This window comes from Xiphophorus hellerii, chromosome 12 (genome assembly GCF_003331165.1).
Source record: "Xiphophorus hellerii strain 12219 chromosome 12, Xiphophorus_hellerii-4.1, whole genome shotgun sequence".
Taxonomy (NCBI): Eukaryota; Metazoa; Chordata; class Actinopteri; order Cyprinodontiformes; family Poeciliidae; genus Xiphophorus; species Xiphophorus hellerii.
In genome coordinates, this window is record NC_045683.1 from 25328626 (window position 1) to 25354644 (window position 26019).

The 26019-nt window shown below is 51.8% G+C and overlaps 1 protein-coding gene across 1 annotated transcript; it reads right to left on the reverse strand.

Moving 5' to 3' along the window:
• Positions 1–23044: 23044 nt before the first annotated feature.
• Positions 23045–25805, reverse strand: LOC116729674 (leucine-rich repeat extensin-like protein 5). Its single transcript, XM_032578349.1, has 4 exons — positions 25716–25805; positions 24359–24556; positions 23715–24287; positions 23045–23590 (listed from the first exon to the last, which is right to left on the reverse strand). The coding sequence occupies exons 1-4, from the start codon at positions 25803–25805 to the stop codon at positions 23045–23047; spliced, it is 1407 nt and encodes a 468-aa protein (XP_032434240.1).
• Between the last annotated feature and the right edge of the window lie 214 nt (positions 25806–26019).

Below are 26019 nucleotides of genomic sequence, written 5' to 3' on the forward strand. Positions count from 1 at the left end.
AAGGTCACATTTCATTTCTTTTCTACCTCACAATCACCACTTGTGCAACTACGTGTTGGTCTGTCCCATGAAAGTGGACAATGAAGTTTATAGTAACGTGATAAAACGTGAAAATGTCACCTCAGCTGCACTCTGCCTGTGACAGTCACCGTTACGCAATGTGCTGAATTCAACCAACAATTTCCGACATCTAAACGAATGTGTCATGTTCCTCCGTAATGCAGAATGCTGGAAGCCCATCTAAACACTTTAGAATCGCTCTTTTGCTTATAGAGAGGCATTGGCCTTCCAAAAATGAGGCCAATCAAGAGCAAAGAACAGACACAAATGTCATCAGTCTTTGTACAATGATATTTTTTTATGAGTCAAGCCTTAGATTAGAATGGCTTTGTCCACATATGCCCTAAAAATATGTTTAAAATTGGCTCTATAGACTACTGCGGAGGTTTTTCTTATGCAGAAAGGATTACGGTTGATGATGCAATGGTAGAAAATGACTTATGAAAGAGAAGGAGCTGGGTAGTTGACTGCAGGCCAAATGAGAACACCAGGAGCAGTAGCATTGCAGGCTTTTCAGAAGTGTGGAGGATTTGAGCTGATTGGAAAGGATGTCAGTTGAACTGCAGTAGAGTGTTTCGAGCGCCCCATTCAAGAAAGAAACACACCACTGCTTTCTTCTGCTAGTTTTTCTCCACTGGTTGGGAAAACAGATTATTTACACACACCAGAACACATCCAGCTTGAACAAAGAGGCTGCTGTGCTTTGGTTTTTGACTATCTCCTTAGCAACATATGCTATTCAGGTAGCTGTTTTGGGAGGCCTTCTGATCAAAAAGCTATGGTTCTGCTGCAAAATGCCCTGATGCTGTGAGGAATGTCTGATACAAAATCCAGTGCAGTAATGAAAGTGCAATGGACTTCCATCTATTCACGGTTCAGTATTCCCGGAGTCACCTATTTGTGGATTTATCTGTGGAACATAAATCTAAGTTGTTCTTGGAAACTTTTCCTCTTTGCAATTATTTTCTAAAATTACCACAGCTTTTGATACCAAGCTGTGGTATCAAAAGATACCACAGCTTGGGAAGCTGAAATATCTAAACACATTGCTATTTCACATACGATTTGGTTTCCTTGGTGCTGATTGGTTGTTCTTCTTTAAAAATGCACTTATTCTTCTTGCACCTATGCAAGGACAGGTTGGTATAGAAAATGTATGGACCAGATCTCAATTGTTGCATTTAAACGGATGGAAATGGAAAATGTACTGACTTTATATAGCTTTGTTCCAGTGACACCTACTGCACATGCTGCTGTACACTAGAACCACTTTGAGACAGTCACACTCTCAGATATGCACACATTCACACACTAACACACAGACTGATGGGCAACGTGGGGTTAAGTAGCTGCCTAGAGGCACATGTGACAGGGAAGAGTGAGAATTGAACCCACACCCTTTAAAATTGAACAAACAGAACCAATACCTAAATTTCACTCAAACACCAGTGGCCTGCAACTTTTAGGTGTGTCTCTCTGTCAGTTCACCTGAATCACATCATTAGGTCATTAGCATGACTGCAGCACTTGAGTGCATGAGAAAGTACGTACTTCAGTCATTTGATTTAGGTGTGTTGGACTAGGGACACATAAAAAAGAACTGCACTACACTAGCTCCTCTCAGTGACTGGAGTTTGACTCCCCTGATGACTTAAGAGTGTTTTCAAGAAATCAAGGTCAAGTTCCCTGGGGAATTTATAAAAAGGCTTGTTTCATTAGCGTAGGAAGTTTTTGTTTTTTATCTCTTTCTCTGTAAAAGTTTTTTCAGTTTTATGACTCCAAAAAATAATCTTGTGGAAAAACTGATTATACAAAACATGGCTCTGCAACCACTGCAGACTTGAATGACAGAAGTTATTGGCTCCACCACGAGGAATGGAGTCAATATGAGCTCCAGGGTTTTAAGGGCATAATTTACAGCTGAAGAATTTTATGCGTCGTCATGTGTTACCTGCAGGCTGGATGTTGTCCTATTTCAGCTTCTGTCTCTGGTGTGGCATTTTCCCAACCCAAACCACCTCACCGCATGACTCAGTTTAACAAATACCACTGTGACTAGGAGGGGGATTAGTGCCAACTGTCTGAGGCAGATCTGAGGATGATTAGGTACATGTATTTTTTATTTATTTTATTTTATTTTATTTTTTTGCAAACTTGCCTCTCAGGCATGAGTAAGTATGCAACACATGCACAGGCTGAAACTCGACAGGGTCTGATCTTTAACCCAAATTCTGGTGTTATGTTGTCAAAACAGTAATTGGGTAGTTTTAGCCAAACATTGGGTCATAAAAGTGTGAACCCTTTTTTTTTAAATAAGAGACTAAAATGAGTCTCATCATATTTCACTGACAGCCATATTGAAATGTCTGACCACTGGATCAGACCTTACTGACCCTTTTCCATATGAGGAAGTAGGAATTGGTAAGTTGGTGAAATTGTGTTTTTAATGTGCCGTTCCTTAGAGTTTATGGCCAACATGATTTTAGAAATATGAAGACCAATCTGTAATCCAAGTTAATTCAAGCTATGGGAAACCAAAGGGCTGTACTGATCAAAGTGTTGGTGGGGAATGATTTATCCCCATGCAACCCTCTAAAACCAATTTCTATGGAAATATATGTAAACTCAGCTTGAAAAAGTCAACTATGATACTCTGTGTGGAGTATTTTTGGCAATGAAAATCAAACATTTCAATGGGACTTTGGTAACTTTTTTTAAATGGGCCCTTTGTAACTTCATCACTCGAGGCAGGTTCTTCAGAGTGATCTTTAATTCTTATGTATGCAGAGTGCGATAGATTTGAAGGGATGTTCACTGGACGCACAACAAGCTAGTCAAATACGTCAAACGACATAAAGACTTAGAGCTTGAACAGAACCTGAGAAATAAACACACTGTTCAAACCCACACATAGTCAAAATGTCTGTGGAGTGGATACAGTACATTTGTTGTCGGAGATGAATAAATGCAAATCGGCCTGGGAGAAAATTTGCCTTCCACTTTTCGAAGCGTAACTTTGGAGATGCTGGAGGGTTGGTGACTACATGATGTGAGTCAGACGTGTGTGGGAGTTTTGATGACCAGTGATAAGAGGGTTTTTTTTCCTTCAATCATTGACTCACACCAAAACAACTCCAAGACAGGAATGGGGTGTTCACATATGAATGTAAATAATAAGAAAGGTAAAAACAGAAGGTAGAAGAATTTGGTTGATAATATTATGGGAACAAAAAGTAAAACAAAACAATAGCTGCAGTATTTTGTTCTTCTAGATTTAAGATGTTGGTTAAATCCACTATGCTGATGTTCATAATTGATCATTACTAAGAGTGTGCTCCTCTATATCTATCTGAAAGATTTGGTAGGTCGTTGGTGTCCAGCATTCAGATATATGTGAATGTGTCAATCTGGGAAAAAAAACATTTTTAAAGAATCTGGAATTCATCATTCCATCTTCCCTAAATTCCACAGAGTACACAGTGTTCCAAATTATTATGTAAATTGAATTTAAGTGTCATAAAGATTACGGTTTTTGTTGTGCTATTAAATTTATAGATGGTATTGTGTGTCAGGGCTCTTTGAATCACTATAATTAATTTCAGAGAGCTGGGTTGATTAGTTTGTCTGGTGAGCTCAATTAAAGGAAATCTACTTAAGAAGGATGTTCCACATTGTTAAGCAGGCCACAGGTTTCAAGCAATATGGGAAAGAGAAAGTATCTCTGCTGAACAAAATCATCAGATAGTGTTGTGCCGTATGACAAGGTATGAAAACATTAGATATTTAACGAAAAATGAAGCGTTGTCGTACTGTGAAGAGATTTGTGGCTGACTCAGAACAAAGATGGGTTTGTACAGATAAAGGCAAAATGAGGAAGGTTTCTGTTAGACAAATTCACCGGATTAAGAGAGCAGCTGTTAAAATGCCCTTACAAAGCAGCAAACAGATATTTGAAGCTGCTGGAGCCTCTGGAACCTCAAGGTGGAGGATCCTCCAGAGGCTTGCGGTGCATCAACCTACTATTGGGCCCCTAACCAGAGCTCACAAGCAGAAACGGTCACAGTGGGCCCAACCGTACATGAAGATTCATTTTCAAACAGACTTGTTCACTGATGACTGCTGTGCAACCCTGGATGGTCCAGATGGACGCAGTAGTGGATTGGTGGTGGATGGCCACCACGTCCCAACACGGCTGTGACGTCAGCAAGGAGGTGGTGGAGTCATGCTGCAAAGAAATTCAAGCAGAAACTTTCCACAAACTCACAAGTTCAATGGATGCAAGAATTGTGCTGTGATATCAAAGAAGGTTCTATGTTAACATGTAACTCTGTCTGTTAAGATGTTTTTGATTGAAATAGCTTTTGATTTTAGTACATGTGACCACCTAATGCTGCACATTCAAAGAATGACTGTTTGCAGTTCTTTATAATCCTTAAAATATTTAGAAAATCTGCTGTGCATAATAATTTGGAACAGTGCATTTCTAGTTTTTTATTTTTGAAAAAAATACTGTTCTCCTGGGGAGCTTTGTTCAGTAAAATTTGATTTATAATGTAATAGTTCATGACTTAACAATTATACTGACCATCATTTGCACTGACCATTTAAGAAAATCTGAGGAAATATCACTTGCATAATAATTTGGAACACAGTGTAGATGCTGCAGACAATGGACCTTACCAAGCCCCGCCCACAACCGACCCACGTGACCGCAAGTCTCACAAGCAAAGCCTCGCGGCGCCTTGTTTCTATGTGAACATGACTCGATTAGTGCGTCATTTCTAATGTATTTTCACAATATATCAGCTACTACAATGGACAGAGGAACTAACCAGTTCATGTCATCATCTGGGAGGAGGTTACTGGTTTCTCAGTCACAAGCTGGTTGCAAACCTGAGGCCAGCAGGTGTCAGTCAGTTATGGTAGATCTGACATTTGGTTTGATGACGTCAATATGATAAGCTACAGACTGACAGGAGGAACCAAAGAGCTCTGTAAAGGTAAAGGCAAATCTTCTGAAGTTGGGATATAATTAATTTAATTTCACATAATTATCGCGGTAGAAGCCATTTGTTTGTTAAAATTTTATGAAATATATTTGTTCTATTTGATGTTTGTTGTGAATGACGTAAACTCACAAACGAACGAGGTAATTAGTCCAACGTTTAGAAACTACGGCGGCTGTAATGCGCCACAGCAAAGGTAAACAAAGGTAAAATAACCGGAACAGGTGATCAACTCAAAACCACTCCTACCTTTTTACTCTCTCTCTCTCTCTTTGTAGTTTAAGCACACCTGTTACCGTGGCAACCGCCTGTGCCCCGCAAGACGAGCAAAGATTACGTTAAAAACATAACATTCAGTCCGTTACGATATCAAGTTTCCAGGCTTGATATTTATTTCTCGATTATTAATCAGCGCTTCCCTGAACACAGCGATGGTTGATTGACTAGCTGTACTTGGTGCTAGCGTGGCCAACACGAGTAACAGTTTAGTCCAAAGCCTTTTCTGCTAAAATAAAATCTTTAGTGTATGTCAGATACAGACACATTGCATATTGAACTGTTTAGCTAACGTAAGACTGTGTAGCAGACAGGCTTCAAGGTGTAGAAGTTGTATCAGTTCTGCCATTATGCTGTACTTAGCTAACGGGAAGCTAAGTGTGTTTGTGAGACGGCCACGCACGTGACCACGTAGAATGGGCATCAGCCAATGAAAAGCGGCCCCTCTGGTAAGGTCATTGGATCCAGTGCCGTTTTTGATATGGTCCATATGGGCAGTTACCCAGGGTGGCACCAAAAAGGGCCGCAAAAAGCACCATATTTAAAAAAAGAAAGTTTCATATTACTTTAATTCATCTACAGGGACCCCTGATTGCTGCAAACAATAGAGAGATTAGGCTTTGTTTGCTATCAATCACAAGTTACCCTGAGTCTGAACTCTACCTTTGGCTGGGCAAAACCAAGAAATTTGAAGAAGTTATGTTTTCACAAATTTTGTTGGAGTGGTGGTAGTGGGGGGAGAGTCACCCAGGATTCAATTTATGAAAGAAAACCCACCACCGGTTTTCCCTGACCTCAGGGTCACCCGCAACTTATCTAGTTCCCATTTCATGTCAAACGAAGTGAGGAAACGGCCGCAGAGGAAAATTTCATAAGAAGCAGCAATTTGCTAGCATAAAAACACAATAGCCTCATTGCCACTAGCGAGATTTAGTAAGCAAAATTATTTATTTTAATTTAATCAACTCAGTTTGTTGCTCGCCACCACATTACATATGATTTAAATACATGATCTGACCTCTCGCTAAAAGACAAGGTGTTTTGACGCTTAGGAGAACTTTGGTCATGTTGAACTGTTTCTATGGGGGTCGTCTAGAATCATCCAAGAAAAATGATAGAAATGAGTGCATATCCCATAGTCATGGCTTTAGCCTCACTATCAAACAGGGAGCTCAAAAAGGACGTGCAGTTCTTTGCAATAGCACCCGTTCCCTTTCAGCTTTCACATCTTCTCATGTCGTAGCCACAAACCGCAATGTATTTTGTCAGGATTTTACGTGTAAGACCAACACAAATGTGGCGCACGCTTCTGAAGTAGCAGGAGAAACCGTTTTTATTTGCAAAAATGTAATCTGAAAAGTGTGGTATCCATTTGCATTCAGCCCTCTTTTGCCAGCTTTGCACATGATGCAAAGCTGGCAAAAAAAAGTGCTTTATGATGTAAAGCACTTTGAAATGCCTTGCTGCTGAAATGTGCTATACAAATAAAATTTGATTGATTGATTGATCTAGAGTGTAAAGTTTTTGCTTTTTTTTCCCTTAGTGGAATTACTCCGTGAACATCAATTTTCAAGTCTTGAGCTTCCATCCAAGTCTCTATAGTCTTTTGCAGAACAAAAAGCATCTATTCCACATGATGCTGCCACTACCAAGTATTCTCAATGTTTTCCCATTGTTAATTTAGGTCTTATCTGACTAGAGCACCTGTTTTTCCACATTTGTCTTTCACATGTTGTGGCAAACTGAAAATGAGACTTTTTACTTTCTTTTTGCCACTTGGTTGGTCACGGTTTTAATCGCTCCTTGTCTGACCTGTCAATTTAGGTGAGCTTACAGTTGTACCTTACTCTTTGCATTTTCTGATGTTGGCCAAGATGCTCAAAATGTATCGTGGTGTAATGTCTTTACTTTAAAATTCTCCAAAACCTAAGGTCAAATTTCTCTAATCTCTCCAGTTATACTGAAATCAAATTACACACAAATTGATTTTATTCCTATATCACTTTAGAATTATTTTCATCCGAAACATTTCTGTGTTTATGGGCGAGGCGGGTTTTGTCCCGCTATTGCAAGGACAATTATGAAAATATGAATAGAAACAGTTTTTCTAACATCAGACCTACGTTTTTATTCACAAACCAGTGTATGAAAAAATATTCTTGCCCATAATTTGATAGTTAGAGGACACAGATCCCCCCTCCTCCTCACCATGGACCCGGAGTCTGAACAACATGGAGGCTCTGAGAGTCATTATTAGACTGAGGGCTGCCAGACTAGTTAATTTTTACTAAATTATTATATTTAGCTAAATATTATTGCTGAGGGGCACAAACAGGCCTTCTGCCATACAGATTAAACTTTTTTTTTTTTTTTAACTCAAAAAGGGCACTAGGGGCATCAAGGATAAAAAGGGCAGGGGCTCAAGCCCCCTTTGCCCCCCCTCTGCACGTGCCTGGTCACCGCAGTTTATAAGGTAAAAATATATAAAAGGCTAAAAGTAGCTAAAATATTAAAGGTTGCATCTAGGCTTCCACTTGCATGTAGAGTTACAGTAATATGTTCTATGCAATGTAAAAAAACTCATGTAAAACCTAAAATTTGAGAAACGACAGAAACGTTCCTCTATTGCCTCTGATAAAAACGGTGGGTGAATGAAATGAAAACCTTTTATGGTTCCTGAGATATCAACATTTGTTTGGAGGCATCATTTAGCACGGTGACTACAAACAACATGCCACATGCAGCACGAAAAAAACCAATGTCAAAAGCTGAAATTATTCCCAGGTGTTAAACAGCAAAAAAGCTGTTAGACTGCCCAACTTCAAAATGGCCGCTGCCTTGCTTCCTCCATGACAGCCCTGAAGCTGGATGACTGATTGCCATTGAAAGGCAGGACCAAAAACACCCACTGTGAAACACAACGGACATTTAATATTGTAATTCTCAATTCTGCCACAGGATGGAGCGGTTTCCCCCATGGGGCGAAAAATTCATAAAAACCTGAATATTATAAAAAGTATGAAGGTTATGAATACCAAGAGATGTAGCCGGGATTAGGAGAGCAAGCTGAATAGTATAAAAGTTGAATGGTGAAAATAGCGCAACGTATGCAGGAGAAGAAGCACGGGGAAATTTATGGAGCAACCAGGAAAGTGGAACTTAATATAAAAATAAATGTATAGGGCGGTAAAGTGGAGGGACCAATGTTTCCTGCCCCCCCTGTTCCGGCGAAGCTGCACAGGTCACTTCCAGTTCAGACTTGTGGGAAAAATGTATTTAGTGCCCATAGATTCTCTTTTTTTCACAGTGCATGCTTACTGTGTGGTATTATTACTCCTAGCAACAGTTTCATAGTGCATGCTCACTGTGTGGTATTACTCCTAGCAACAGTTGCCATGCTGCTGACAATGATGTCATCAGCGTGACTTCAAATTATGTCTGTCTTGAGGCCCTTCTAAGGATGCCTCTGTGATGTCATAAAGTCCATAACATGACCAACTGATCAGTCAACACAAAATTCATTTGGACGTTTTGGACCGATAAAGATGGCTGACGAAAGCTCAGACAGTGACGTTTACATGAGACCCAAGGTCTCCTTTTGGAATAAAGTTAAGAAGACTTGCTCCAATAAAGTTCATCCTGGCCACACAATGCCAGATTACCAAAAGAGGAAATTCCTTAGTGAACTTCTGTGGCAAATCATTGAGAAGGTGGCAGATGGTCCCACAATGCATCTTGTCAGAGAAACTTTTTGCGAACAACATCGCAAACTTTTGCCTTTAGTTTATAGAAGAACAGGAAAAGTAAATGTAGATGTACTTTCAGAAGTGTCAGAGGAATTAAGTGAGAGGATTTTCCAGAGCATTGCGAGAGATGCGTTCCACTTCGCTTCTGAACTCAATTTGATTGCGCTTCTCGACTACCCAGAAGGACACGAATTTATTGTGGAAAAATTCAAACGCCACCTGGAGAATCCTGTTCCTCAAAAGAAAATTTTTTCATCTACAAAAAGAAAGATCAGAAGGACATTTTTTCCAAATGAGGACTTGTATTCTGATGAAAATTGCCTGAGTGAGGATTATACTCAGGCAGGCATGGATCCGAAACGATTTTTGAGGGACGCGAACGAGATGGGTTTAAAACGGGGAACCGAAGATGAAAGGAGATATATGGTGTATTTAATTCTTTGGCGATTGATTTATAAGACCAGTTACAGATCTACTTATGGGGCTTACAAAAGGAAGGACACCGAGCCTATCCACAGAAGACTTGCCCCTAAACTCTGGGAAGAAGCAAAGGATATAGATTTTGTCTTTTTTGATGACATGGAAAGAAAAATCTGCAGAGACATCATTCAGCTTCTCAGCGGCAATGACGATGTAGTTAAAGAACTACTGTTCGAGATGATCAAAAGTGAGAACCCGATAGTTATTTACAAACTTGTACAGTGTTTTAGAACCACCCTGGCACATCCTAGAAAAGTTCATTTTCAGAAAGACTGTCTCAGAAAGGCTTGGAAGTGGATTCAAAATGCTGTCTGCTGTGGACACGATTCGGACATTGTTCAGACTCAAGAACCCTTTTACACTCTGGTGACTCTGGTGCCACCAGGAGGCAGCGGAGAGGCAGTCGGGAGGAGGCGGGACCCAGGAAGGCGGCGGTGAGGAGTCTCTTTTGCCACTAGGAGGTGGCGGCGAGTAGTCTCTGGTGCCATCTGGAGGCAGGAACTCGGGAGGAGCAACCACAGGCGAAGATTCGGAAGGAGGCGGGACCCACGGAGGCGACGGTGAGGATTCTCTGGTTCCACTAGGAGGAGGCGGCGAGGAGTCTCTGGTGCCTCAGCATATTTAATATTTGAGAGTCTTACTGTTTCTGTAGAGCAAACACCCAAGGTGGCAGATATGCAAACCACCCAGCAGTGGACTTAACGAAATCACGACTGGAGGCGGCGGATAGGAGTCTCTGGTGCCACCTGGAGTCAACGGCGAGGACGGCGGGGGACTCGGCAGGAGCAACCGCAGGCGAGGAATCGGGAGGAGGCGGGACCCACGGAGGCGGCGGTGAGGATTCTCTGGTTCCACTAGGAGGTGGCGGCGAGGAGTCTCTGGTTCCACCTGGAGGCAACGGCGAGGAGTCTCTGGTGCCGCCAGGAGGCGGAGACTCGGGAGGAGCAACCACAGGCGAGGACTCGGGAGGCGGCGGGACCCACGGACACGGCGGCGGTGAGGAGTCTCTGGTGCCACTAGGAGGTGGCGGCGAGGAGTCTCTGGTGCCACCTGGAGGCAACGGCGAGGAGTCTCTGGTGCCACCTGGAGGCAACGGCGAGGAGTCTCTGGTGCCTCAGCATATTTAATATTTGAGAATCTTACTGTTTCTGTAGAGCAAACACCGAAGGTGGCAGATGTGCAAACCACCCAGCAGTGGACTTAACGAAATCACGACTGGAGGCGGCGGATAGGAGTCTCTGGTGCCACCAGGAGGCAGCGCAGAGGCAGTCGGGAGGAGGCGGGACCCACGGAGGCTACGGCGCGGAGTCTCTGGTGCCACCTGGAGGCGGCGGCGAGGAGTCTCTGGTGCCACCTGGAGGCGGCGGAGAGGCAGTCGGGAGGAGGCGGGACCCACGGAGGCGGCGGTGAGGAGTCTCTTTTGCCACTAGGAGGTGGCGGTGAGTAGTCTCTGGTGCCACTTGGAGGCGGCGGAGAAAGTCTCTGGTGCCACGAGGAGGCAGCGGAGAGGCAGTCGGGAGGAGGCGGGACCCACGGAGGCGGCGGTGAGGAGTCTCTTTTGCCACTAAGAGGTGGCGGCGAGTAGTCTCTGGTGCCATCTGGAGGCAGGGACTCGTGAGGAGCAACCACAGGCGAAGACTCGGGAGGAGGCGGGTCCCACGGAGGGGGCGGTGAGGATTCTCTGGTTCCACTAGGAGGAGGCGGTGAGGAGTCTCTGGTGCCTCAGCATATTTAATATTTGAGAGTCTTACTGTTTCTGTAGAGCAAACACCCAAGGTGGCAGATGTGCAAACCACCCAGCAGTGGACTTAACGAAATCACGACTGGAGGCGGCGGATAGGAGTCTCTGGTGCCACCTGGAGTCAACGGCGAGGACCGCGGGGGACTCGGCAGGAGCAACCACAGGCGAGGACTCGGGAGGAGGCGGGACCCACGGAGGCGGCGGTGAGGAGTCTCTGGTGCCTCAGCATATTTAATATTTGAGAGTCTTACTGTTTCTATAGAGCAAACACCCAAGGTGGCAGATGTGCAGACCACCCAGCAGTGGACTTAACAAAATCACAACTGGAGGCGACGGCGCGGAGTCTCTGGTGCCACCTGGAGGCGGCGGCGAGGAGTCTCTGGTGCCACCTGGAGGCGGCGGAGAGGCAGTCGGGAGGAGGCGGGACCCACGGAGGCGGCGGTGAGGAGTCTCTTTTGCCACTAGGAGGTGGCGGTGAGTAGTCTCTGGTGCCACCTGGAGGCGGCGGAGAAAGTCTCTGGTGCCACGAGGAGGCAGCGGAGAGGCAGTCGGGAGGAGGCGGGACCCACGGAGGCGGCGGTGAGGAGTCTCTGGTGCCTCAGCATATTTAATATTTGAGAGTCTTACTGTTTCTGTAGAGCAAACACACAAGGTGGCAGATGTGCAGACCACCCAGCAGTGGACTTAACGAAATCACAACTGGAGGCGACGGCGAGGACTCTCTGGTGCCACCTGGAGGCGGCGGAGAGGAGTCTCTGGTGCCACCAGCAGGCAGCGGAGAGGCAGTCGGGAGGAGGCGGGACCCACGGAGGCGGTGGTGAGGAGTCTCTGGTGCCACTAGGAGGTGGCGGCGAGTAGTCTCTGTTGCCATCTGGAGGCAGGGACTCAGGAGGAGCAACCGCAGGCGAGGACTCGGGAGGAGGCGGGACCCACGGAGGCGGCGGTGAGGATTCTCTGGTTCCACTAGGAGGTGGCGGCGAGGAGTCTCTGGTGCCACCTGGAGGCAACGGGAGGAGTCTCTGGTGCCTCAGCATATTTAATATTTGAGAGTCTTACTGTTTCTGTAGAGCAAACACCCAAGGTGGCAGATCTGCAAACCACCCAGCAGTGGACTTAACGAAATCACGACTGGAGGCGGCGGATAGGAGTCTCTGGTGCCACCAGGAGGCGGCGTAGAGGAGTCTCTGGTGCCACCTGGAGTCAACGGCGAGGATGGCGGGGGACTCGGCAGGAGCAACCGCAGGTGAGGACTCGGGAGGAGGCGGGACCCACGGAGGCGGCGGTGAGGAGTCTATGGTGACACTAGGAGGCGGCGGCGAGGAGTCTCTGGTGCCACCTGGAGGCAACGGCAAGGAGTCTCTGGTTCCGCCAGGAGGCGGAGACTCGGGAGGAGCTACCGCAGGCGAGGACTCGGGAGGAGGCGGGACCCACGGAAGCGGCGGCAAGGAGTCTCTGGTGCCACCTGGAGGCAGGGACTCGGGAGAAGCAACCACAGGCGAAAACTCGGGAGGAGGCGGGACCCACGGAGGCGGCGGTGAGGATTCTCTGGTTCCACTAGGAGGTGGCGGCGAGGAGTCTCTGGTGCCTCAGCATATTTAATATTTGAGAGTCTTACTGTTTCTGTAGAGCAAACACCCAAGGTGGCAGATGTGCAAACCACCCAGCAGTGGACTTAACGAAATCACGACTGGAGGCGGCGGATAGGAGTCTCTGGTGCCACCTGGAGTCAACGGCGAGGACCGCGGGGGACTCGGCAGGAGCAACCACAGGCAAGGACTCGGGAGGAGGCGGGACCCACGGAGGCGGCGGTGAGGAGTCTCTGGTGCCTCAGCATATTTAATATTTGAGAGTCTTACTGTTTCTATAGAGCAAACACCCAAGGTGGCAGATCTGCAAACCACCCAGCAGTGGACTTAACGAAATCACGACTGGAGGCGGCGGATAGGAGTCTCTGGTGCCACCAGGAGGCGGCGTAGAGGAGTCTCTGGTGCCACCTGGAGTCAACGGCGAGGACGGCGGGGGACTCGGCAGGAGCAACCGCAGGCGAGGACTCGGGAGGAGGCGGGACCCACGGAGGCGGCGGTGAGGAGTCTCTAGTGCCACCTGGAGGCGGCGGAGAGGAGTCTCTGGTGCCACCAGGAGGCAGCGGAGAGGCAGTCGGGAGGAGGCGGGACCCACGGAGGCGGCGGTGAGGAGTCTCTATTTCCACTAGGAGGTGGCGGCGAGTAGTCTCTGGTGCCATCTGGAGGCAGGGACTCGGGAGGAGCAACCACAGGCGAAAACTCGGGAGGAGGCGGGACCCACGGAGGCGGCGGTGAGGATTCTCTGGTTCCACTAGGAGGAGGCGGCGAGGAGTCTCTGGTGCCTCAGCATATTTAATATTTGAGAGTCTTACTGTTTCTGTAGAACAAACACCCAAGGTGGCAGATGTGCAAACCACCCAGCAGTGGACTTAACGAAATCACGACTGGAGGCGGCGGATAGGAGTCTCTGGTGCCACCTGGAGTCAACAGCGAGGACCGCGGGGGACTCGGCAGGAGCAACCGCAGGCGAGGACTCGGGAGGAGGCGGGACCCACGGAGGCGGCGGTGAGGATTCTCTGGTTCCCCTACGAGGAGGCGGCGAGGAGTCTCCGGTGCCTCAGCATATTTAATATTTGAGAGTCTTACTGTTTCTGTAGAGCAAACACCCAAGGTGGCAGATCTGCAAACCACCCAGCAGTGGACTTAACGAAATCACGACTGGCGGCGGCGGATAGGAGTCTCTGGTGCCACCAGGAGTCGGCGTAGAGGAGTCTCTGGTGCCACCTGGAGGCAACGGCAAGGAGTCTCTGGTTCCGCCAGGAGGCGGAGACTCGGGAGGAGCTACCGCAGGCGAGGACTCGGAAGGAGGCGGGACCCACGGACACAGCGGCGAGGAGTCTCTGGTGCCGCCTGGTGGCGGTGGAGAGGAGTCTGTGGTGCCACCTGGAGTCAACGCCACAGTTGGCAAGCAGTGCATGCTTACTGTGTGGTATTACTCCTAGCAACAGTTGCCATGCTGCTGACAATGATGTCATCAGCGTGACTTCAAATTATGTCTGTCTTGAGGCCCTTCTAAGGATGCCTCTGTGATGTCATACAACGCCAGATTACCAAAAGAGGAAATTCCTTAGTGAACTTCTGTGGCAAATCATTGAGAAAGTGGCAGATGGTCCCACAATGCATCTTGTCAGAGAAACTTTTTGCGAACAACATCGCAAACTTTTGCTTTTAGTTTATAGAAGAACAGGAAAAGTAAATGTAGATGTACTTTCAGAAGTGTCAGAGGAATTAAGTGAGAGTATTTTCCAGAGCATTGCAAGAGATGCGTTCCACTTCGCTTCTGAACTCAATTTGATTGCGCTTCTCGACTACCCAGAAGGACACGAATTTATTGTGGAAAAATTCAAACGCCACCTGGAGAATCCTGTTCCTCGAAAGAAAATTTTTTCATCTACAAAAAGAAAGATCAGAAGGACATTTTTTCCAAATGAGGACTTGTATTCTGATGAAAATTGCCTGAGTGAGGATTATACTCAGGCAGGCATGGATCCGAAACGATTTTTGAGGGACGCGAACGAGATGGGTTTAAAACGGGGAACCGAAGATGAAAGGAGACATATGGTGTATTTAATTCTTTGGCGATTGATTTATAAGACCAGTTACAGATCTACTTATGGGGCTTACAAAAGGAAGGACACCGAGCCTATCCACAGAAGACTTGCCCCTAAACTCTGGGAAGAAGCAAAGGATATAGATTTTGTCTTTTTTGATGACATGGAAAGAAAAATCTGCAGAGACATCATTCAGCTTCTCAGCGGCAATGACGATGTAGTTAAAGAACTACTGTTCGAGATGATCAAAAGTGAGAACCCGATAGTTATTTACAAACTTGTACAGTGTTTTAGAACCACCCTGGCACATCCTAGAAAAGTTCATTTTCAGAAAGACTGTCTCAGAAAGGCTTGGAAGTGGATTCAAAATGCTGTCTGCTGTGGACACGATTTGGACATTGTTCAGACTCAAGAACCCTTTTACAGAGGAGTCTCGGGAGGAGGCGGGACCAACGGACACGGCGGCGAGGAGTCTCTGGTGCCGCCTGCAGGCGGCGGAGAGGAGTCTCTGCTGCCGCCAGGAGGCGGCGGAGAGGAGTCTCTGGTGCCACCTGGAGTCAACGGCAAGGAGTCTCTGGTGCCGCCAGGAGGCAGGGACTCGGCAGGAGCAACCGCAGGCAAAGACTCGGGAAGAGGCGGGACCCACGGAAGCAGCGGCAAGGAGTCTCTGGTGCCACCTGGAGGCAGGGACTCGGGAGGAGCAACCACAGGCGAAAACTCGAGAGGAGGCGGGACCCACGGACGCGGCGGTGAGGATTCTCTGGTTCCACTAGGAGGTGGCGGCGAGGAGTCTCTGGTGCCACCTGGAGTCAACGGCAAGGAGTCTCTGGTGCCGCCAGGAGGCAGGGACTCGGCAGGAGCAACCGCAGGCAAAGACTCGGGAGGAGGCGGGACCCACGGAGGCAGCGGTGAGGATTCTCTGGTTCCACTAGGAGGAGGCGGCGAGGAGTCTCTGGTGCCTCACCATATTTAATATTTGAGAGTATTACTGTTTCTGTAGAGCAAACACCCAAGGTGGCAGATGTGCAAACCACCCAGCAGTGGACTTAACAAAATCACAACTGGAGGCGACGGCGCGGAGTCTCTGGTGCCACCTGGAGGCGGCGGCGAGGAGTCTCTGGTGCCACCTGGAGGCGGCGGAGAGGCAGTCGGGAGGAGGCGGGACCCACGGAGGCGGCGGTGAGGAGTCTCTTTTGCCACTAGGAGGTGGCGGTGAGTAGTCTCTGGTGCCACCTGGAGGCGGCGGAGAAAGTCTCTGGTGCCACGAGGAGGCAGCGGAGAGGCAGTCGGGAGGAGGCGGGACCCACGGAGGCGGCGGTGAGGAGTCTCTGGTGCCTCAGCATATTTAATATTTGAGAGTCTTACTGTTTCTGTAGAGCAAACACACAAGGTGGCAGATGTGCAGACCACCCAGCAGTGGACTTAACGAAATCACAACTGGAGGCGACGGCGAGGAGTCTCTGGTGCCACCTGGAGGCGGCGGAGAGGAGTCTCTGGTGCCACCAGGAGGCAGCGGAGAGGCAGTCGGGAGGAGGCGGGACCCACGGAGGCGGTGGTGAGGAGTCTCTGGTGCCACTAGGAGGTGGCGGCGAGTAGTCTCTGTTGCCATCTGGAGGCAGGGACTCAGGAGGAGCAACCGCAGGCGAGGACTCGGGAGGAGGCGGGACCCACGGAGGCGGCGGTGAGGATTCTCTGGTTCCACTAGGAGGTGGCGGCGAGGAGTCTCTGGTGCCACCTGGAGGCAACGGGAGGAGTCTCTGGTGCCTCAGCATATTTAATATTTGAGAGTCTTACTGTTTCTGTAGAGCAAACACCCAAGGTGGCAGATCTGCAAACCACCCAGCAGTGGACTTAACGAAATCACGACTAGAGGCGGCGGATAGGAGTCTCTGGTGCCACCTGGAGTCAACAGCGAGGACCGCGGGGGACTCGGCAGGAGCAACCGCAGGCGAGGACTCGGGAGGAGGCGGGACCCACGGAGGCGGCGGTGAGGAGTCTCTGGTGCCACCTGGAGGCGGCGGAGAGGAGTCTCTAGTGCCACCAGGAGGCAGCGAGAGGCAGTCGGGAGGAGGCGGGACCCACGGAGGCGGCGGTGAGGAGTCTCTTTTTCCACTAGGAGGTGGCGGCGAGGAGTCTCTGGTGCCACCTGGAGTCAACGGCAAGGAGTCTCTGGTGCCGCCAGGAGGCAGGGACTCGGCAGGAGCAACCGCAGGCAAAGACTCGGGAGGAGGCGGGACCCACGGAGGCAGCGGTGAGGATTCTCTGGTTCCACTAGGAGGAGGCGGCGAGGAGTCTCTGGTGCCTCACCATATTTAATATTTGAGAGTATTACTGTTTCTGTAGAGCAAACACCCAAGGTGGCAGATGTGCAAACCACCCAGCAGTGGACTTAACAAAATCACAACTGGAGGCGACGGCGCGGAGTCTCTGGTGCCACCTGGAGGCGGCGGCGAGGAGTCTCTGGTGCCACCTGGAGGCGGCGGAGAGGCAGTCGGGAGGAGGCGGGACCCACGGAGGCGGCGGTGAGGAGTCTCTTTTGCCACTAGGAGGTGGCGGTGAGTAGTCTCTGGTGCCACCTGGAGGCGGCGGAGAAAGTCTCTGGTGCCACGAGGAGGCAGCGGAGAGGCAGTCGGGAGGAGGCGGGACCCACGGAGGCGGCGGTGAGGAGTCTCTGGTGCCTCAGCATATTTAATATTTGAGAGTCTTACTGTTTCTGTAGAGCAAACACACAAGGTGGCAGATGTGCAGACCACCCAGCAGTGGACTTAACGAAATCACAACTGGAGGCGACGGCGAGGAGTCTCTGGTGCCACCTGGAGGCGGCGGAGAGGAGTCTCTGGTGCCACCAGGAGGCAGCGGAGAGGCAGTCGGGAGGAGGCGGGACCCACGGAGGCGGTGGTGAGGAGTCTCTGGTGCCACTAGGAGGTGGCGGCGAGTAGTCTCTGTTGCCATCTGGAGGCAGGGACTCAGGAGGAGCAACCGCAGGGGAGGACTCGGGAGGAGGCGGGACCCACGGAGGCGGCGGTGAGGATTCTCTGGTTCCACTAGGAGGTGGCGGCGAGGAGTCTCTGGTGCCACCTGGAGGCAACGGGAGGAGTCTCTGGTGCCTCAGCATATTTAATATTTGAGAGTCTTACTGTTTCTGTAGACCAAACACCCAAGGTGGCAGATCTGCAAACCACCCAGCAGTGGACTTAACGAAATCACGACTAGAGGCGGCGGATAGGAGTCTCTGGTGCCACCTGGAGTCAACAGCGAGGACCGCGGGGGACTCGGCAGGAGCAACCGCAGGCGAGGACTCGGGAGGAGGCGGGACCCACGGAGGCGGCGGTGAGGAGTCTCTGGTGCCACCTGGAGGCGGCGGAGAGGAGTCTCTGGTGCCACCTGGAGGCGGCGGCGAGGAGTCTCTGGTTCCTCAGCATAGTTTTTTTAACAGAGTCTTACTGTTTCTGTAGAGCAAACACCCAAGGTGGCAGATCTGCAAACCACCCAGCAGTGGACTTAACGAAATCACGACTGGAGGCGGCGGATAGGAGTCTCTGGTGCCACCTGGAGTCAACGGCGAGGACTCGCGAGGAGGCGGGACCCACGGAGGCGGCGGTGAGGAGTCTCTGGTGCCACTAGGAGGTGGCGGCGAGGAGTCTCTGGTTCCACCTGGAGGCAACGGCTAGGAGTCTCTGGTTCCGCCAGGAGGCGGAGACTCGGGAGGAGCTACCGCAGTCGAGGACTCGGGAGGAGACGCAACCCACGGACACTGCGGCGAGGAGTCTCTGGTGCCGCCTGTAGGCGGCGGAGAGGAGTCTCTGGTGCCACCAGGAGGCGGTGGAGAGGAGTCTCTGGTGCCACCTTGAGTCAACGGCGAGGAGTCTCTGGTGCCGCCACGAGGCGGGGACTCGTGATGAGCAACTGCAGGCGAAGACTCGGGAGGAGGCGGGACCCACGGAGGCGGCGGTGAGGAGTCTATGGTTCCACTAAGAGGAGGCGGCGAGGAGTCTCTGGTGCCTCAGCATATTTAATATTTGAGAGTCTTACTGTTTCTGTACAGCAAACACCCAAGGTGGCAGATGTGCAAACCACCCAGCAGTGGACTTAACGAAATCACGACTGGAGGCGGCGGATAGGAGTCTCTGGTGCCACCTGGAGTCAACAGCGAGGACCGCGGGGGACTCGGCAGGAGCAACCGCAGGCGAGGACTCGGGAGGAGGCGGGACCCACGGAGGTGGCGGTGAGGAGTCTCTGGTGCCACCTGGAGGCGGCGGAGAGGAGTCTCTGGTGCCACCAGGATTCAGCTGAGAGGCAGACGGGAGGAGGCGGGACCCACGGAGGCGGCGGTGAGGAGTCTCTGTTGCCATCTGGAGGCAGGGACTCGGGAGGAGCAACCACAGGCGAAAACTCGGGAGGAGGCGGGACCCACGGAGGCGGCGGTGAGGATTCTCTGGTTCCACTAGGAGGAGGCGGCGAGGAGTCTCTGGTGCCTCAGCATATTTAATATTCTTACTGTTTCCGTAGAGCAAACACCCAAGGTGGCAGATGTGCAAACCACCCAGCAGTGGACTTAACGAAATCACGACTGGAGGCGGCGGATAGGAGTCTCTGGTGCCACCTGGAGTCAACTGCGAGGACCGCGGGGGACTCGGCAGGAGCAACCGCAGGCGAGGACTCGGGAGGAGGCGGGACCCACGGAGGCGGCGGTGAGGAGTCTCTGGTGCCACCTGGAGGCGGCGGAGAGGAGTCTCTGGTGCCACCAGGAGGCAGCGGAGAGGCAGTCGGGAGGAGGCGGGACCCACGGAGGCCGCGGTGAGGAGTCTCTTTTTCCACTAGGAGGTGGCGGCGAGTAGTCTCTGGTGCCATCTGGAGGCAGGGACTCGGGAGGAGCAAACACAGGCGAAAACTCGGGAGGAGGCGGGACCCACGGAGGCGGCGGTGAGGATTCTCTGGTTCCACTAGGAGGAGGCGGCGAGGAGTCTCTGGTGCCACCTGGAGGCAACGGCGAGGAGTCTCTGGTGCCTCAACATATTTAATCTTTGAGAGTCTTACTGTTTCTGTAGAGCAAACACCCAAGGTGGCAGATGTGCAGACCACCCAGCAGTGGACTTAACGAAATCACAACTGTAGGCGGCGGCGCGGAGTCTCTGGTGCCACTTGGAGACGGCAGCGAGGAGTCTCTGGTGCCACCTGGAGGCAGCGGAGAGGAGTCTCTGGTGCCACCAGGAGGCAGCGGAGAGGCAGTCGGGAGGAGGCGGGACCCACGGAGGCGGCGGTGAGGAGTCTCTGGTGCCATCTGGAGGCAGGGACTCGGGAGGAGCAACACAGGCGACGACTCGGGAGGAGGCGGGACCCATGGAGGCGGCGGTGAGGATTCTCTGGTTCCACTAGGAGGAGGCGGCGAGGAGTCTCTGGTGCCACCTGGAGGCAACATCGAGGAGTCTCTGGTGCCTCAGCATATTTAATATTTGAGAGTCTTACTGTTTCTGTAGAGCAAACACCCAAGGTGGCAGATCTCTGGTTCCACTAGGAGGTGGCGGTGAGGAGTCTCTGGTGCCACTAGGAGGTGGCGGTGAGGAGTCTCTGGTGCCACCTGGAGTCAACGGCGAGGACGGCGGGGGACTCGGCAGGAGCAACCGCAGGCGAGGACTCGGGAGGAGGCGGGACCCACGGAGGCTGCGGTGAGGAGTCTCTGGTGCCACCTGGAGGTGGCGGCGAGTAGTCTCTGGTGCCACCTGGAGTCAACGGCGAGGAGTCTCTGGTGCCGCCACGAGGCGGGGACTCGTGACGAGCAACTGCAGGCGAAGACTCGGGAGGAGGCGGGACCGACGGTGAGGAGTCTTTGGTTCCACTAGGAGGAGGCGGCGAGGAGTCTCTGGTTCCTCAGCATAGTTTTTTTAACAGAGTCTTACTGTTTCTGTAGAGCAAACACCCAAGGTGGCAGATCTGCAAACCACCCAGCAGTGGACTTAACGAAATCACGACTGGAGGCGGCGGATAGGAGTCTCTGGTGCCACCTGGAGTCAACGGCGAGGACGGCGGGGGACTCGGCAGGAGCAACCGTAGGCGAGGACTCGGGAGGAGGCGGGACCCACGAAGGCGGCGGTGAGGAGTCTCTGGTGCCTCAGCATATTTAATATTTGAGAGTCTTACTGTTTCTGTAGAGCAAACACCAAAGGTGGCAGATGAGCAGACCACCCAGCAGTGGACTTAACGAAATCACAACTGGAGGCGACGGCGCGGAGTCTCTGGTGCGGCGAGTAGTCTCTGGTGCCATCTGGAGGCAGGGACTCGGGAGGAGCAACCACAGGCGAAGATTCGGGAGGAGGCGGGACCCACGGAGGCGGCGGTGAGGATTCTCTGGTTCCACTAGGAGGAGGCGGCGAGGAGTCTCTGGTGCCGCCTGGAGGCAACATCGAGGAGTCTCTGGTGCCTCAGCATATTTAATATTTGAGAGTCTTACTGTTTCTGTAGAGCAAACACCCAAGGTGGCAGATGTGCAAACCACCCAGCAGTGGACTTAACGAAATCACGACTGGAGGCGGCGGATAGGAGTCTCTGGTGCCACCTGGAGTCAACCGCGAGGACCGCGGGGGACTCGGCAGGAGCAACCACAGGCGAGGACTCGGGAGGAGGCGGGACCCACGGAGGCGGCGGTGAGGAGTCTCTGGTGCCACCTGGAGGTGGCGGCGAGTAGTCTCTGGTGCCACCAGGAGGCAGCGGAGAGGCAGTCTCTGGTGCCTCAGCATATTTAATATTTGAGAGTCTTACTGTTTCTGTAGAGCAAACACCCAAGGTGGCAGATCTCTGGTTCCACTAGGAGGTGGCGGTGAGAAGTCTCTGGTGCCACTAGGAGGTGGCGGTGAGGAGTCTCTGGTGCGGCGAGTAGTCTCTGGTGCCATCTGGAGGCAGGGACTCGGGAGGAGCAACCACAGGCGAAGATTCGGGAGGAGGCGGGACCCACGGAGGCGGCGGTGAGGATTCTCTGGTTCCACTAGGAGGCGGCGGCGAGGAGTCTCTGGTGCCACCTGGAGTCAACGGCGAGGACGGCGGGGGACTCGGCAGGAGCAACCGCAGGCGAGGACTCGGGAGGAGGCGGGACCCACGAAGGCGGCGGTGAGGAGTCTTTGGTGCCTCAGCATATTTAATATTTGAGAGTCTTACTGTTTCTGTAGAGCAAACACCCAAGGTGGCAGATGTGCAAACCACCCAGCAGTGGACGTAACGAAATCACGACTGGAGGCGGCGGAGAGGAGTCTCTGGTGCCACCAGGAGGCAGCGGAGAGGCAGTCGGGAGGAGGCGGGACCCACGGAGGCGGCGGTGAGGAGTCTATGGTTCCACTAGGAGGAGGCGGCGAGGAGTCTCTGGTGCCATCTGGAGGCAGGGACTCGAGAGGAGTAACCACAGGCGAAGACACGGGAAGAGGCGGGACCCACGGAGGCGGCGGTGAGGATTCTCTGGTTCCACTAGGAGGAGGCGGCGAGAAGTCTCTGGTGCCACCTGGAGGCAACGGCGAGGAGTCTCTGGTGCCTCAACATATTTAATCTTTGAGAGTCTTACTGTTTCTGTAGAGCAAACACCCAAGGTGGCAGATGTGCAAACCACCCAGCAGTGGACTTAACAAAATCACGACTGGAGGCGGCGGATAGGAGTCTCTGGTGCCACCTGGAGTCAACGGCGAGGACGGCGGGGGACTCGGCAGGAGCAACCGCAGGCGAGGACTCGGGAGGAGGCGGGACCCACGGAGGCGGCGGTGAGGAGTCTCTGGTGCCACCTGGAGGCGGCGGAGAGGAGTCTCTGGTGCCACCTGGAGTCAACAGCGAGGACCGCGGGGGACTCGGCACGAGCAACCGCAGGCGAGGACTCGGGAGGAGGCGGGACCCACGGAGGCGGCGGTGAGGAGTCTCTGGTGCCACCTGGAGGCGGCGGAGAGGAGTCTCTGGTGCCACCAGGAGGCAGCGGAGAGGCAGTCGGGAGGAGGCGGGACCCACGGAGGCGGCGGTGAGGAGTCTCTGGTGCCTCAGCATATTTAATATTTGAGAGTCTTACTGTTTCTGTAGAGCAAACACCAAAGGTGGCAGATGTGCAGACCACCCAGCAGTGGACTTAATGAAATCACAACTGGAGGCGACGGCGCGGAGTCTCTGGTGCCACCTGGAGGCGGCGGCGAGGAGTCTCTTTTGCCACTAGGACGTGGCGGCGAGTAGTCTCTGGTGCCACCCGGAGGCGGCTGAGAACGTCCGCGGGGGACTCGGCAGGAGCAACCGCAGGCGAGGACTCGGGAGGAGGCGGGACCCACGGAGGCGGCGGTGAGGAGTCTCTGGTGTTGCCAGGAGGCGGGGACTCGGGAGGAGCAACCGCAGGCGAGGATTTGGGACAAGGCGGGACCCACGGACGCGGCGCCGAGGAGTCTCTGGTGCCGCCTTGAGGCGGCGGATAGGAGTCTCTGGTGCCACTTGGACTCAACGGCGAGGAGTCTCTGGTGCCGCCAGGAGGCAGGGACTCGGCAGGAGCAACCGCAGGCGAGGATTTTGGACAAGCCGTGACCCACGGACGCAGCGCCGAGGAGTCTCTGGTGCCGCCTGGAGGCGGCGGATAGGAGTCTCTGGTGCCACCTGGAGGCAACGGCGAGGAGTCTCTGGTGCCGCCAGGAGGCGGGGACTAGGGAAGAGCAACCGCAGGCGAAGACTCGGGAGGAGGCGGGACCCACGGAGCCGGCGGTGAGGAGTCTCTGGTGCCACCTGGAGTCAACGGCGAGGACGGCGGGTCACTCGGCAGGAGCAACCGCAGGCGAGGACTCGGGAGGAGGCGGGACCCACGGAGGCGGCGGTGAGTAGTCTCTGGTGTTGCCAGGAGGCGGGGACTCGGGAGAAGCAACCGCAGGCGCGGATTTGGGACAAGGCGGGACCCACGGACGCGGCGCCGAGGAGTCTCTGGTGCCGCCTGGAGGCGGCGGATAGGAGTCTCTGGTGCCACCTGGAGTCCACGGCGAGGAGTCTCTGGTGCCGCCAGGAGGCAACGGCGAGGAGTCTCTGGTGCCACCAGTTGGAGGGGACTCGGGAGGAGCAACCGCAGCCAAGGATTCGGGAGGAGGCGCGACCCACGGACGCGGCGCCGAGGAGTCTCTGGTGCCGCCTGGAGGCAGCGACTCAGCAGGAGCAACCGCAGGCGAAGACTCGCGAGGAGGCGGGACCCACGGTGGCGGCGGTGAGGAGTCTCTGGTGCCACTAGGAGGTGGCGGTGAGGAGTCTCTGGTGCCACCTGGAGTCAACGGCGAGGACGGCGGGGGACTCGGCAGGAGCAACCGCAGGCGAGAACTCGGGAGGAGGCGGGACCCACGGAGGCGGCGGTGAGGAGTCTATGGTTCCACTAGGAGGAGGCGGCGAGGAGTCTCTGGTTCCTCAGCATATTTTTTTAACAGAGTCTTACTGTTTCTGTAGAGCAAACCCCCAAGGTGGGACCCCCGGACCCCAGCCTTGAAGCCTGTCGGCTAGGTGCCAGCCTGGCCGCCTGGAACCCCATGGCCATGGGGGCTGTGGGGACGGAGCTGTGGTGAGCGCCGGTGCGGGTGTTGCAGCGAGCTCCGGACACGGAGAGGTTGCAGCGACGCAAGAAGTGTGGCTGGTCCTGGAGACGACGGAGCTGGGGCCGGAGATGGCACCGGCCCCGGAGGCGCAGGAGGCCCGGACGCTGGTGCGGATCCAACGGATTGTTTCCTCTGATCTATCTATCTATATAGATATATATATCTACAGATAGATAGATATATAGATAGATAGATAATTTATTTATGCATGGCTTTTTAAGAACCATCTATCTATCTATCTATCTATCTATCTATGTAGATAGATAGATAGATAGATGTTGAACAATTTACATAAATTTTAAATTGTTCTTAAAAAGTCATAAATAAATAAATATAAAAATATAAATCTATATCTATCTATCTTTCTATCTGTCTTCAGATATATAGATATCTGTAGATAGATAGATAGATGTTGAACAATTTACATAAATTTTAAATTGTTCTTAAAAAGTCATAAATACATAAATAAATATCAAAATATAAATCTATCTATCTATCTATTTATCTGTCTACAGATGTATAGATATCTGTAGATATATAGATCTATCTATCTACATAGATAGATAGATCTGTAGATATATAGATCTATCTATCTACGTAGATAGATAGATCTGTAGATATATATATAGATATATCTATCGAGATAGATAGATAGATCTGTAGATATATAGATCTATCTATCTGCCTCAGCATATTTAATATTTGAGAGTCTTACTGTTTCTGTAGAGCAAACACCCAAGGTGGCAGATGTGCAAACCACCCAGCAGTGGACTTAACGAAATCACGACTCAGAGCCTGGTGGTCTGCAAATGTGAGCAAGACAGCAGATAGCATGGTGTTCTGGGGGATGGGTCTGTGCCGGAAGGGTAGCTGATGTAAAAAACATAGGAGACCCCCGCCACCCCTCGCCCTCTAGTTAATGCACACACCTCATCCTCCCCGTCCCCCAACCCTTCATCCGCCGAGCCCCCACCCCCTAAACAAACTCACGCACATGCTGAAAGATAGATGTTCAATAAATGGAAGTAAAGAGTGAGCGAGGGCCCTGTATGAGAAGTGTATTGTGCAACCGGGGGCCATCAAACCCCCGCCCTCCCGGCTCATAGCCCAGCAATCAAGGGGGCCCCGTCAGAGGGGGCCGAGGGGGTTTGACGTGGAATGGGGTGGCTGTGGATGAGGGGGAGGCAGTTGCTGCCTCACTTGGATGTTATTTATTGGCCTACTTTGAATCTCCTGCTGCCTCCTGCACTCCCTGTCACTCCCATTGATCTTGTCCAGATTTGCCCTCATGGATATCTCTTCACCTCCTCCGCCTCCTTCCCTCTTCCTCTGCTGAAGTACTCTGTGTGTATGTATATATATATATATATATATATATATGTATATATGTATATATATACTGTATATATACTTATAGAAGTAGAAGATAGGATGCTAGTGTGCCATGATCAAGCTTTGCCATTAGATCATCTTCATTAATGTTGGCCATGATGTCAAATACACA